The sequence below is a fragment of the Callithrix jacchus genome, chromosome 4 (genome assembly GCF_049354715.1).
Source record: "Callithrix jacchus isolate 240 chromosome 4, calJac240_pri, whole genome shotgun sequence".
NCBI classification, from domain to species: domain Eukaryota; kingdom Metazoa; phylum Chordata; class Mammalia; order Primates; family Cebidae; genus Callithrix; species Callithrix jacchus.
Window position 1 is genome coordinate 166,061,544 of NC_133505.1, and position 13,049 is coordinate 166,074,592.

At 40.4% G+C, this 13,049-nt stretch overlaps 1 protein-coding gene across 2 annotated transcripts in view; it reads left to right on the plus strand.

The window, feature by feature from the left end:
• The window catches only part of FNDC1 (fibronectin type III domain containing 1), a 104,856-nt gene extending 92,104 nt beyond the window's left edge, over nt 1-12,752 (plus strand). For both annotated transcript variants that reach the window (XM_035297091.3, XM_008995326.5), the window contains 5 exons: nt 2,683-2,762; nt 5,967-5,996; nt 6,735-6,896; nt 8,418-8,540; nt 11,971-12,752. In XM_035297091.3, the coding sequence (XP_035152982.3) occupies nt 2,683-2,762; nt 5,967-5,996; nt 6,735-6,896; nt 8,418-8,540; nt 11,971-12,086 (511 nt within the window). In that variant the 3' untranslated portion in view covers nt 12,087-12,752. The remainder of the gene's footprint in view (nt 1-2,682; nt 2,763-5,966; nt 5,997-6,734; nt 6,897-8,417; nt 8,541-11,970) is intronic.
• The last annotated feature ends 297 nt before the right edge of the window (nt 12,753-13,049 follow it).

Sequence of the window (13,049 nt, forward strand, 5' to 3'; positions counted from 1 at the left end):
ATTTACAATTGGATCTTGCCTTTGACTTTAAGTGAGCGTCGACTGCCTTAGTCACCAGACAGAGCCCCAAAGAACTCTTTGGAGTCTGCGTATTTTAAGTCCTTACTTAAAGCACACAGACTTGTCACGATTGAGGCTGTTCAAAAGGAGGTACCAGAAGCTTTGAGGCGTGGATTGTTTTTGTTACTTGGCTGAGGCAGAGACTATTCAAAGTATGAAATGTATACTTTAGTTCATCGAAAAAGCTTCATGTAGGTTTTAAAAATGAAATTTTACTTTTTGCACAATTTCATGTTGTTTTTCGGCTCAGCATATTTAAATTCACTTTGACACCTTAGATGAGGTTCTAATTGGAGTGTGTCTTTGGAATGGTCACATGTGAGTTTCTGGAGGCCCAGAATTATTGTGTCAACAGGGAAGGTAGATTTGGAGAATATTTAAGTTTCAGTGTCAAAACAAAATTGATACAAACGGATCCATCTGAATAGTCCTGCTCAGCCCATCAGTCACCCTTCTGCCACCTCCTTGGTGGCATAGAGGCACCTCCTCCATGGAGTTGACTACTCAGCAGAAGTGTCCCATGGAGCCCCTGAATACACGTCCTTCCTTATGTTTTAATTTCCTTTTCTTAAGAAAAGAAAAAGTAACTGTAAAGTTTGTCCAGGACTGCAGATGTATGCCAAACCCATTGCTCAAACTGCCTGCAGAGTTTTGCCTTAAATAACTCCACAACCACTGCATAAAAGTATGTGTAACTGGGGAAACATGAGCTGCTGAGTGAATTGAGATTTGGAAACTCATATGTTCTTAATTGTGCATATCTTTTTATTTAAATTGCAATAAAAAAGAATACTCCTAAATAAGATGCAAATGGGCTTAAGAAGACTAATTTTACCCAATGGCTTTTCTTTGCTTTCTGTTTAATCAAACCCAAAGTGAAATATCTCTGTTCTGAGGCCAGAGACTGCCTTGGCGATCCAGCAGTTCGGAAGGCTTGAGGCCAGGGCCGTTGGTGTGATAGGCCTGATAATCCTTTGCTCTCTGTATATGAATAATTCACTTTTTAAAAAGGCAGTGCATTTTAATTAGCACATGGAATCTGTGTGCCTGACTTAATCAAAGAATTTTATAACATTTAAGTATGACATTCTTACTGGCCAAAAGCTAGAGAAGAGGTCCCTTGTGAACTCTCTAAAATGACAAAACCACAGAGTCATCAGGGATTCTTTTTTTGAGTTGGAGAGTTTGAGTCTTGCACTGTTTCCTGGGTGCAATCTCGGCTCACTGCAACCTCCATCTCCCAGGTTTATGCACTTCTCCTGCCTCAGCCTCCCATAGCCGGGATTACAGACACCCACCACCACACCTGGCTAATTTTTTGTATTTTTAATAGAGATGGGGTTTCACTATGTTGGCCAGGCTGGTCTCAAACTCCTGACCTTGTGATCCACCCATCTTAGCATCCCAAAGTGCTGGCATTACAGACAAGAGCCTCTGTACCCAGCCAGGATTCTTTACCTTTTTCTTCATCTGTAAGTAGCTAAGCACTAAAAGAGCGCATAAAATATTTAGAATCGAGAGGTGAAGAAACACAAAGATTAAGCATAGATACAGTGGGACACAATGTGGTGTTGGGCTTTATTACTTCTCTAACCACCATTCTCTTTCTGATTATGACACTGCGCTAAGGAGGCAACTCCATTCTCTTTCTTTTGCTAATAAGAATGCAAATAAGATGCTTCAAGACTCAGTCTCCCTCCAGATGAGCTGGTTGACTCAGGCAGTGTGCTTTCTACACATTCTCTGCTCCGAGACAAAGTTTAGCCCTACAGAAAAGCCTCTCTCTCTGGATCTTTTCCCCTTCCCCTTCTTGGGCTTGTTTCTCTTTCCTTGAGGCACAGAAGCTCATAACTCAGTGACTTTTAAGGTGGTCCCTTCTCAGCTCCAAAGCCAACCACAGGGTTTCTCATGCACCCAAGACACCATTGTCATGTTAGGTCTCCTGAGGAGTTCATGCTGCCCAGTTCGTCCTCTCCCTTCAACCATAAGTTGCATGGTTGCTAAAGCAAATGTCCTGCTCTTCTACATGGACTCCAGGGATATAATTAGGTTACAGTTTGAATTCTGCTTTGTAGTGTTTTGCTCTGGCACCTTTTCTCTCTTGGGCTGTGGAACTGAAGCGGAGATCAGTCTTAAACCAGAGGGAGAGCAGGGCTAGAGGAGCGTCTCACCAGGGTTGAGCTCAGGAGAGCCTGCGCAGAGCAGGGATGGTCCTGATGCAAAGGAATGTGCAAGCAACCTGTGTTCTAATGTGTCACTTCTATTGCCGTTAGAGCGAAGGAACGCATGCTCACTAAGCGATCTATGTGCTAATAATGTCTCTTCTATTATTACCATTAGGATGAAGGAACCCACGCTCGTCAAGTGACCTGTGTGCTGATATGTCCCTTCTGTTGCCATTAGCCATGTGTCTCTGCTATGTTAATTGTCTTATTTAGAAAATTGATTCAAAACTGAGAAAGTTCAGAAAAAAATATGAAGACTTACTAGAGCTGTATGTATTTGTAAAAATTGGAACTCAAATCCTGCCACAGCTCAGGTGTTCAGAAGTTTAGGAGTCTGTTTCGTTACACAGAAATCAAATACATGTCTCTTTCAAAACATGTTTTCTTCCAATTTCAGGTATTATTTTAAAGTGCAAGCACAAAATCCTCATGGCTATGGACCTATCAGCCCTTCGGTCTCATTTGTCACCGAATCAGGTATGAGGGACTTCACATTCTAATGTGTTCTACTTTTCTAAAAAATGAAATAATCTAGAATGATGGCCACAATAGAATAAATCCTTACTTTTCTATTTAATGAGTTCACACTGGAAATCTGTTTCTAAAGTAAACATTATTTGCTTTGCGCTAGGGTAAAACTTGGATAATAAAATTAAAAGTAATTTTCACTGGCTCTCTGAGAACAGAAAGGTCAAATTCCAATGAAAGGAAAAAAATCTAGATTTCAACAACATGGGAAAGATAAAGTTGACTCTGTCTGTACAAAATTTAGTTGCAGAGATTTAAAAAAATTATTGCAACCACCTGAAGAACACACATGTCATGTGACCTGACAGGCAGTTGCTTCTCCAATGAGTCAAGTCATTGGATGCCCCTTTAGTAGAAGGCAGAGATATCTTTAATTAGATATCTAAGTAAAGATTGAGAAGTTAATTATAATATCATTGGGAAGTTAATTACAATATCATTTAGTCTTACAAACAGTATCATTCAGAGCAGGCCCTTGCATTTTGGGGTCCTGATGGGCAGAGCTCTTAGTCCCTTCAAGAAAATGTTCCTGGTTAGGGGTGGTGGCTCATGCCTGTAATCCCAACACTTTGGGAAGCTGAGGTGGGAGGATCTCTTGAGACCAGGAGTTCCAGACCAGCTTGAGCAACACAGGGAGATCCTGTCTCTACAGAAAAATTTAAAAATTAGCCATGCATGGTGGTGCGCACCTGTAGTCCCAGCTACTCAGAAGGCTGAGGAGGGAGGGTGGTTTGAGCCCAGGAGGTCAAGCTGTAGTGAGCCGTGTCACATTACTGCCCTCCAGCCTGGGTGACAGAGTGAGACCTTGTCTCTGAAAACACAGTTCCTATGGCCTGTGGTTTAACGCAGGACATACAGAGCCAGCTACTCTGACAGTTCTTGGCCTAGAGACTTTTCCATGTAGGAAGCCAAGCTGAGTTCAGAGCCACCCAGCTGAGCCAGCCCTGCACCCACCTTCCATTTGGCTAGATTGCCTTGTACATGCAGCCTGATCCCAGAAAATGGGTCACTGGAAGATATTTTTAAGTGTAATTATTTAAAAATCTACTGAGTCAAAATACATGGAAAAAAATACAATCTTTTGTAAGAATATGCTTTATACCAGAAATGTAGGCAAAGGACCTCAAACACGTTTTCATCTATTTATTTAAGAAATCCGTTTCTGTGGTAATTAAGAAAGAGCAAGAGAAAACTATTATTTGTGGTTAATTTGCTAAAGTAAGGGATGTGTCTGTGATTATGACTGCATTTCCTAAAAACAAGGTAGACCTTGGCAACTGTCAGAATTAACATGAGAACAGTTTTTCAAAATTCAAATCCAAAAAGCTGTCAAGAAAATCCGATCTGAAATCTTTCTGAGAGTAAAAGTGATAAACATGTAACTTCGGGAACTGCAGTGTGAAGTTTTGAAAAAGCAAGTATCTTCTATCTTGTCCTCCAAGAGAAACTTCTGACTCATTCTTTATGGCCTTCAAGAGATGGGTGAGGAAAATTCAAGGCCCCACCCTGCCCTCTGAATAAGAATCTCTCTAGGAAACACTTTCAGTGAACTCCCAGAGGAGCCTCACCCACATGAAAATTGGACAGTTACTTGCTCTGGTCACCTTCCTTTATTCCATCAGTTTATTCGCGTTTCTCCTTCATTTTGTGCTACCCTGCTGAACGTGGTTAGGTGAGCAGCAGGAAAATTATCAAGTAAGTGAATTATGCATTTGCCAAACATAACAATCTGAAAATTAACATAGAAAGTAAATGTAGTGTGTGACACAGGCTGTGCCACGAGGTCAGGTTTTGCTGTCTGTGCTGGTGTCATTGTGTTTGTTTCCCTCCACCTGCCCTGGGGTATTTTGGACTTTTTCGGCAGACTGTTGACCTTTAGTTCAGAGCAGGGGAGCAAAGAAAGCACTGGACCCTCGTGGCTATGGATGCCCCTCTGTTTTGTGGATAGCAGAGGATTTCAGAACAAATGATCTATACAAAGAGTAGCCTAGGGAAATTTTGGGGCGATGGAAATACTTTGCATGGTGATTTTGGCAGGATTCTATGCACCTATGCAGGCATGACCATTCATAGGATATATACCCTAAAAGAGCAATATACTGTATGATAATTTTTCAAAAATAAAAAAAGAATGGTCCAGGTTTACCTAGTTCATGGCATTTTATAAAAATGTACTTTTTCTAAAGCAGAATTCCTTAAAAAGCTACTGTCATATTCTCTTAAATGGCATTACTTGGGCTAAGGTTGAGACATGCTTTACATTTGTTGAGGTATAAATGGCATACAGTAACCTGCACATACTTGAAATGTACATCTTAATATATTTTGAGTTGTGCCTGAAGCCATTGTCACTGTCCAGATAGTGAGCCCATCTGTCTCCCCGACAGTTTCCTCCTGCTACTGTGCAATGCAGCCTTCTCAGGCCCCTTCTCTCTCCAGTTTAGAGGCAAACATTCATCTGTTTCCTGTCACTATAGATTAGTTTGCACTTTCCAGATTTTGATGTCAGTAGAATCATACAGAGTGAACTCCTTTGACTGGCTTCTTTTGCCTAGCATAATCATTGTGAAATTCATCTAAACCATTGTGTGTATCAGCAGTTCACTCTCTTTTACTAGTGAGCAGTGTTTCACTGTATGGCTGTACTATAGTTTGTTTATCTAGTTAGATCACCTGTTGATAAACACTTGTGTTGTTTCTGCTTTTTGACTATTACAAACAAAGATGCTATAAACATTTATGTGGAAGTGTGTTGGATGGACATATGTTTCCCTTTCTCTTGGATAAATGACTGAGTGGAATGAGTGGACTGTATAGTAGGTGTGTACTTACCTTTTTAAGAAACCACCACACTATTTTCTAAAGGCAGGCCATTGTTTTAAATGAGTACTGAATTATTTTGTAATACCCAATATCAAAACCTTATTATTTTCAGGGATCCACAGCTTCTAGGTAAATAGCAACACACTAACTAGAAAGCAGTTTTCTCAAAAGGCAATGTTCAGAAAATAAAAACAAGGAAAACGTTGGCATCTATCAAACCTTATTTTTTTCTTTATTCTGACTTAGCTCTTTCAGTTACAGTAACTATTTAAAAAATTGGATGATTGTGAAATATGATACAAAGTCCATTATTTCTTTTTCATTCTGCAGACAATCCTCTGCTTGTTGTGAGGCCCCCAGGTAAGTTTATCTTCTTGGTAATATGGACCTTCTGATAGTCAGGTTGAATATTGAATATGAGATGGCTGTGATTACTCACAATGAGAAAGTCTAGACCATGTTTGCAATTTCCTGTCAACTTCAATGCTTTCCTTGCACTCTTTATCCTGATCTTCTTTACTCTATGGGAAAGAATGACCCGGGAATTTTTAAATAGAGCCATAGCAATCAACATCTATGAAAAAACATTATGGAGTAGCCAGTCCTATGAAACAGATACTTTATTTCCATGACTCATTTGAATATTTTAAATCACTGGAAAGATAGCAAAAGGCAAAACGTAAAAGAACAAGTTTTACTGTATTTTTGAAGCAAAAGGAGAAAGGCTTGTTGCTTAAATACAAAATGGGTCTTCTGAGTGACAAGAAGTGGAGTCTCTGCAGAGGGATGTGGGGACAGGATGGCATGCCTCAAAAGACCAAATCTGCCATTACAGCTTATTTTCCTTCCTTTTAGAGGCTTTTCTTAACTCTGAGAATCCCCTATTGAAATGCAAATACTTTAAATATGTTCAGGTAAACACCCCAAATATACTTTAGTACTAAAAAAGAGAAAGAGAAGGAGGGTGGAAAAATTTTGCTCAAAAAAGCTCTGCAAGGAGGGGACAGCCTAGGGAGGAAGTTCAGCTTCCTGGCACTTTGTGTGAGAAGACACGCTGTGGACTGCTTACCCTCAGCGGCTCTGCTTTGTATTGTCAAGGTGGTGAGCCTATCTGGATCCCATTCGCTTTCAAACATGATCCTGGCTACACGGACTGCCATGGACGGCAATACGTGAAGCGGACGTGGTATCGAAAATTCGTGGGAGTTGTTCTTTGTAATTCACTGAGGTATAAAATCTACCTCAGTGACAACTTGAAAGGCAAGTCTTTGTGGATGGTTGGCTATGGAAGGTATGGGACATTTTGATTTTATCATGTACTAACTTGGCACCACAGGTGCATCACAATGTTTACAAGGGCTGGAACTATGATTGTGGCTCACTCTGCCTCAACTACAAACCAGTTTTATAGATTCTACTTTGAGGATACTAGTTTTTACAGTGGCACCCTAAAACTATTTTAAAAGATTCACTGTGTTGGCTGGGCACAGTGACTCACACCTGTAATCCCAGCACTTTGGGAGGCTGAGGTGGGCAGATCACTTGAGGTCAGAAATTCAAAACCAGCCTGGCCAACATTGTGAAACCCCATCTCTACTAAAAACAAACAAACAAATGAAAAGTTCTCTATGTCTTAGGAATAACAGAATAACACTTCTAAAATTCTGTTAGAAATCTAAGGCGCTTTTTTTGCCACTAATACAATAATAGTGAGTATGAGCGTGAGCTGGAGTACTTGAGGAAAAGTTCCCTTTCCAGCCTGTACCAGAGCCACAGCTTTACAGAGAAAAAATATAAATGGTGGAACATATATCAGCAGTAATATTTGTTCTGTGTCCTGATAAAAATCACATTGTTTTTTATCATGGTTTAGATTAAAACAAAGAATAATTTGAGTGCCTTGAGCTACTAACACTTCTAAATGTGATTTCTATCCAGCTGGGTTTTCACTCATCCACCTACATAGCAAACTAACTTTAAATTTTTCAGTGTATACATTTTACAAACTTTACCTCAACTGGTCTACATTTTGTCATTGGTAAAATATATATATATATATATTTTGTTTGTTTTTCTTGATAGCAGTGATCACTTAAAAACAGTGTCAAAAAAAGTCCCCCCTCTGACCCCAACCCTAGCAATTTCTGTGTATATGCTTCTCCCAACAACCACGCTCTGTCTCTCTTTATCTCTCTCTCTCACATACACACACACATTCTCTATGCTCTTTCCTTTCTCTTCCACCGCTGCCCTCTTCCTCCCCTGCTTCAGAATTCCTAGGAGAGGCTGCATAACCAAGTGTCATATCCCAGGATTCGGAGACACAAGTTTGTCCTACTGTGCAGCTGTGGCTCAGGACCATGGACAGCGTCTCATGCCGCAGGCACGCCCCCTCCTAGCTACGCATGAAAATAGGTTCTATTTGAATAAACCTTCCTGCCTTTCATAATTATTTCATGATACTTTCTACAACTGCCATAGTTTTCTTCATTCTTTTTCTTAGAATTAAGAAATAGAAAGGTCTACTGAAAACTGCCTATAATGTTAATGCTGTAGCTCCCACTTACTGTTCATTTAGTATTTAGTATAATTTGATCTTGCTGAATTCTTACAAGATTTGTCAGATTGGTGCTGTTATCACCATTTTCAGACATGAAAACTGTAGCACACACAGTTTAAGTAATATGCTCAATTCAAACGGTCTCCAAAGCTTGTGCAAACTTCTAAACCAGTTCTGAAATTCTGTACGTAGTTGCTGACTTAATCAATTCTTTCATACAGATACATTCTATAGCATTGGAGACAGCTGGGGAAGAGGTGAAGACCATTGCCAATTTGTGGATTCACACCTTGATGGAAGAACAGGGCCTCAGTCCTATGTAGAAGCCCTCCCTACCATTCAAGGTAATACAAACAAATGCCTGATATATTACCCTGGGAGGTGGGAGAGAAGGGTTAATAGTGGAGGAAATCCACAGTAGGTCTGCCTTTGCCTTGTTATGTGAAGATGGATGTTGGGAGCACCTAAGGTCATAAAAATAAAAATAAAGAATCAACAAAATACTCCGATTACGTATGAGTGAAGGGGTGAGCCTCAAGGAGGTGGGAGAATGGCATGAACAAAGGTACAGGGAAGGCAAAGATGCAGACCCACTGTGATGTTTCAGGAGGTAACCTATAAGCTGTTTGATTGTGGCATTATAAGGTGAGGAGAAATACACTAATCTCAAAGGTTAACAATGTAATATTATTAACTCTCTTGGCCTCCAAATGATTAAACAGAACAACTGAATACAGTCTAGCACCCTTTTCATTATGCACTCAGCTCTGAGTGATCAGGCATTTTCAAGGCACGAGATGTTCTGATTTGCTAAATTTTTAGATTGGAAAAAATACTGTAGGTAGCTACATGAATTACCCATTTTCAAAAAATTGAAATATAGTATAATACATAAAACAGTAAAATAAGCATATTAGTCAAGGTTCTTTCATCCAAAGAAACAAACAACCAATAGGATCTATCTATCTATCTACCCATCCATGTATTATCTGTCTGTTTCTACTTATCTATCTAGCTAGCTATCATCGATCTACCTGTCTATCCATCGATGTATCCATCTATGTATGTATCCATCTATCTCTCTATCCATCAATCCATCTATTATCTATCTATCATCTATCCACCCATCCATCCATTTATCCATGTATCTATCTACCCATCTATATATGTATGTATCTCTATCTATTAATCTGTCTATCATCTATCTACATCTATCTATCCATCCATTTGTCTATCATCATCTATCTATCTATTCATCTATCCATGTATCTATTTATTCAACCATCCACCTATATATCCATTCATTTATCTATGTATCCATCTGTCTATCCATGTATCTCTCTACTTACCCATCTATGTATGTATGTATATATGTATACATAGATATGTATCTATCTATCTACCCAACTATCCATCCATATATTTCTATCCTTACATCTATTTATCTATCTCTATCCATCCATCTATCTGTTCATCTATCTATCCGTCCATCTATCTATGAACCTACCTATCTATTCATCTATCCATGTATCTATTTATGCATCTATCCATCCACCCATCCACCCATCCATCCATCTATCTATTCATATATCTATCCATCTATCTATCTATCCATTCATCTATTTATTCATCTATGTATCCATCTGTCTATCTAATGTATCTATTCATCCATTATCTATCTATTCACATCTATCCATTCATCCATCTATACATCCATCCATCCACCAATCTATCATCTATCCATCCATCTACATATGTATGCATGTATGTATTTATGTATGTATGTGTCTATCCGTCTATCTGTTCATCTGTTCATCCATCTATCCATCCATATCTGTCTATCCTTACATCTATGTATCTATGTATATAGCTATCATCTATCTATATCTATCTCTCCATCTATCCATCCATCTGTTCATCTGTTTATCTATCATCTATTCATCCATCTATCCATGTATCTATTTATCCATCTATCCATCCATCCATCCATCCACCCATCCATCCATCCATCCATTCATTCATCTATCCATCCATCCATCCACCTATATCTATCAATCTATCATCTACCTACCTACCTACCTACCTACCTACCTACCTACCTACCTACCTACCTTCCTACCTACCTGTCAATCTATGGACTTATTTTAAAGAACCAGCTCACACAATTGTGGAAACTGGCAAGTCCAAAATGTGTAGGGTAGGTTGTCAGGTTGGAGATCCAGGGAAGAGCTGACGTTGCAGTTCAAATCCAAAGGCTGCTTGCAGGCAGAATTGCCTCTGCTTAGGGGAACCTTAGTCTTTTTCTATTCAGGGCTTCAACTGATTGTATAAGGGTTACCTGCTTTCTGCAGTCTGGTGATTTAAATGTTAATCTTGGCCAAATGCAGTGGCTCACACTTGTAATCCCAGAACTTTGGGAGGCTGAGGTGGGAGGATTGCTTAAGCCCAGGAGTTTGAGACCGAGGCAACATAGTGAGACCCCATCTCTACAAAAATATTTTTTTTTAAATCCAGGTGTGATGATGCATGCTTATAGTCTCAGCTCCCCAGGAGGCCGAGATGGGAGGATTGCTTGAACTGGAGAGGTCTAGGCTGTAGTGACCTAGAGGTGACCTCGTGATCTAGAGGTCTAGGCTGACTTTGGTTCAAAGAGCCGTTTGGTCTGTCCTACAAGCCTGTCTTGGTTATGTGGCTCCACTGGAAGTGGGCAACAGAGCAAGATCCTGTCTCCAAAATAAAGAAAAAGGAATAAAATAACAAATGTTAATCTCATCTAAGAAATACCTTACAAAAACACTTATTGTTGAATCAGACATGTAGCTGAGTCCAGTTGACATGTAAAATTAACTATTACAACAAATCTACAAAATATATCACCTTTCTTCATTTTTTCAGGTCTTACAGTCCCCCAGGGTTACTAGTACCTGCATTATCTATATTCCATGGTGTCCCTGTGACTGTGGTCATGACTGACCATGGTCTGACTGAACAGAGCTTTTAGATATTCACCACACTCACTGGTGGAAGTGCAGGCAGCTATTTATTTGGCAAAAGTAAACAGGGCCAAAAGTGTGAGAGCAGTTACTGAGTTTCCAGAAAAATTTTGAGAAGGTTGGGGCATCCCTCCTACTTCAAGGGATAAATGGTCAGAAATGCTACAGGATTTCTTTGAGAGATTTCCTTGAAAGGTCTAAAAATCTACCCAAGAGTCTGGGAATTAAACCTTGGAGGATAAAGGTAAGTTGGGGGCCCTGAGCTCTCAGAGGATGGGGCAGGAACCTGACCATCCAGGTCAGGGCCTGTCCAGCAGCGAGTGCTAACTAGCAACTGGCTAAAATTATCCTCTTCCATGGGGAGAGAGAGATCACACATCCTAGCTGTGTCACACGCATGTGGGGACTGGATGATCCCTACACATCTGCTTGGGATAAATACATACTTTACGCTTAGTCACTGGGTTCCTATGGAGGAGACCTGAGCTGGTCCCCAGCTCCAACATGGCCCTCAAGTTATGGCTGGGCTATCTCATAAGGCATAAGAGACAGGTGGGGAAGACTTCACCCCAGGCTGGGGTCGGGCCTGGGCCTGAGGTCCTGGCCCTTACCCGGGGCTGTGGCAACTCCTCACAAAAATGGTTCAGTTTATTTGGAAGTAGCGTTGTTTCCCAAGAGAAACTTACCAGAGGCCTTCTGTCTGAAGGAGGCTGTAAGGATGAGCTTTTCCTGTTGGTTCAAGGGCCTCTGACACGTTTCCCCTCTCCTGTTGCTCTTCCAGGCTACTATCGCCAGTATCGCCAGGAACCCGTCAGCTTTGGCAACATTGGCTTTGGAACTCCCTACTACTATGTGGGCTGGTACGAGTGTGGGGTCTCCATCCCTGGAAAGTGGTAATCACAGGACAATCGTGCTGCAAGCTCGCCCTGCCCAGCCCCACCAACTAAGTCACACAAGAGGCTGTGAGCAAAGATAGCCAACGTGCCCAGCCCTGCTGCCTCAGGTTCCAGGAAGGCCGCAGATGGACACTGGCCATTCTGGTCATCTCAGTTTGGAACTCAGTGCCACTTCTTGGCCTGGACAATGAACAGGATTCAGTTTTGCTGTTAACTTTGCATCTCCACATTTTTTTTGTTTGTAATAGCACATCCCAGAGACATCAGACACCAGCTGCTGACTCAGTGTGATTTCCAGACTTTTTAGGCATGAAATTTGGACACTTCGGTATTTCCAGGAACAGCATATGCATGCTGTTCTTGCTTCATGGAATGCTACATGCTTTCTGTTTTTCTCATTTTGGATTTCTCCAAAACGAGCTGAATTTAAGTTTTAGGTTCCTTTATATGCAGTAGAATGGAATTACTAAAAACACCACCAAAGAAAATAAACATATCCTACTTGAGATTTATTCTATGGACTCACCCACTGCTACACTAAATGTATCAAATCTTATTTGTAAATTCTCAATTTTGATATATATATGTATATATGCATATACATATCCACACTTGTCTGCAAGAATATTGATTAAATTGCTAAATTTGTACTTGTTCACTAGATAAATGTGTGTGGGGCTTTTTGGACGAAGTGCTGTATAATAACATCTTTTAGAAGCATCCAGAGATATGTACTATGCATACTTTAGCAACAGGGGAAGGTATATATTCTTTTTGTGGGTGCCGTGGGGCTCCGAAATGATGAGGATGAGATGCTGTTAGTATCTGTACGAGAACTGGCCACACCATTGACCACTGCACACCAAGTGCTTTACACCTAGAGTAATGATCTTTCCACATCCACGTGGAAAATATGTTTGTTGCCGCCATAGAGGCATATCTAGTATGTTCCAGATGGATAAAG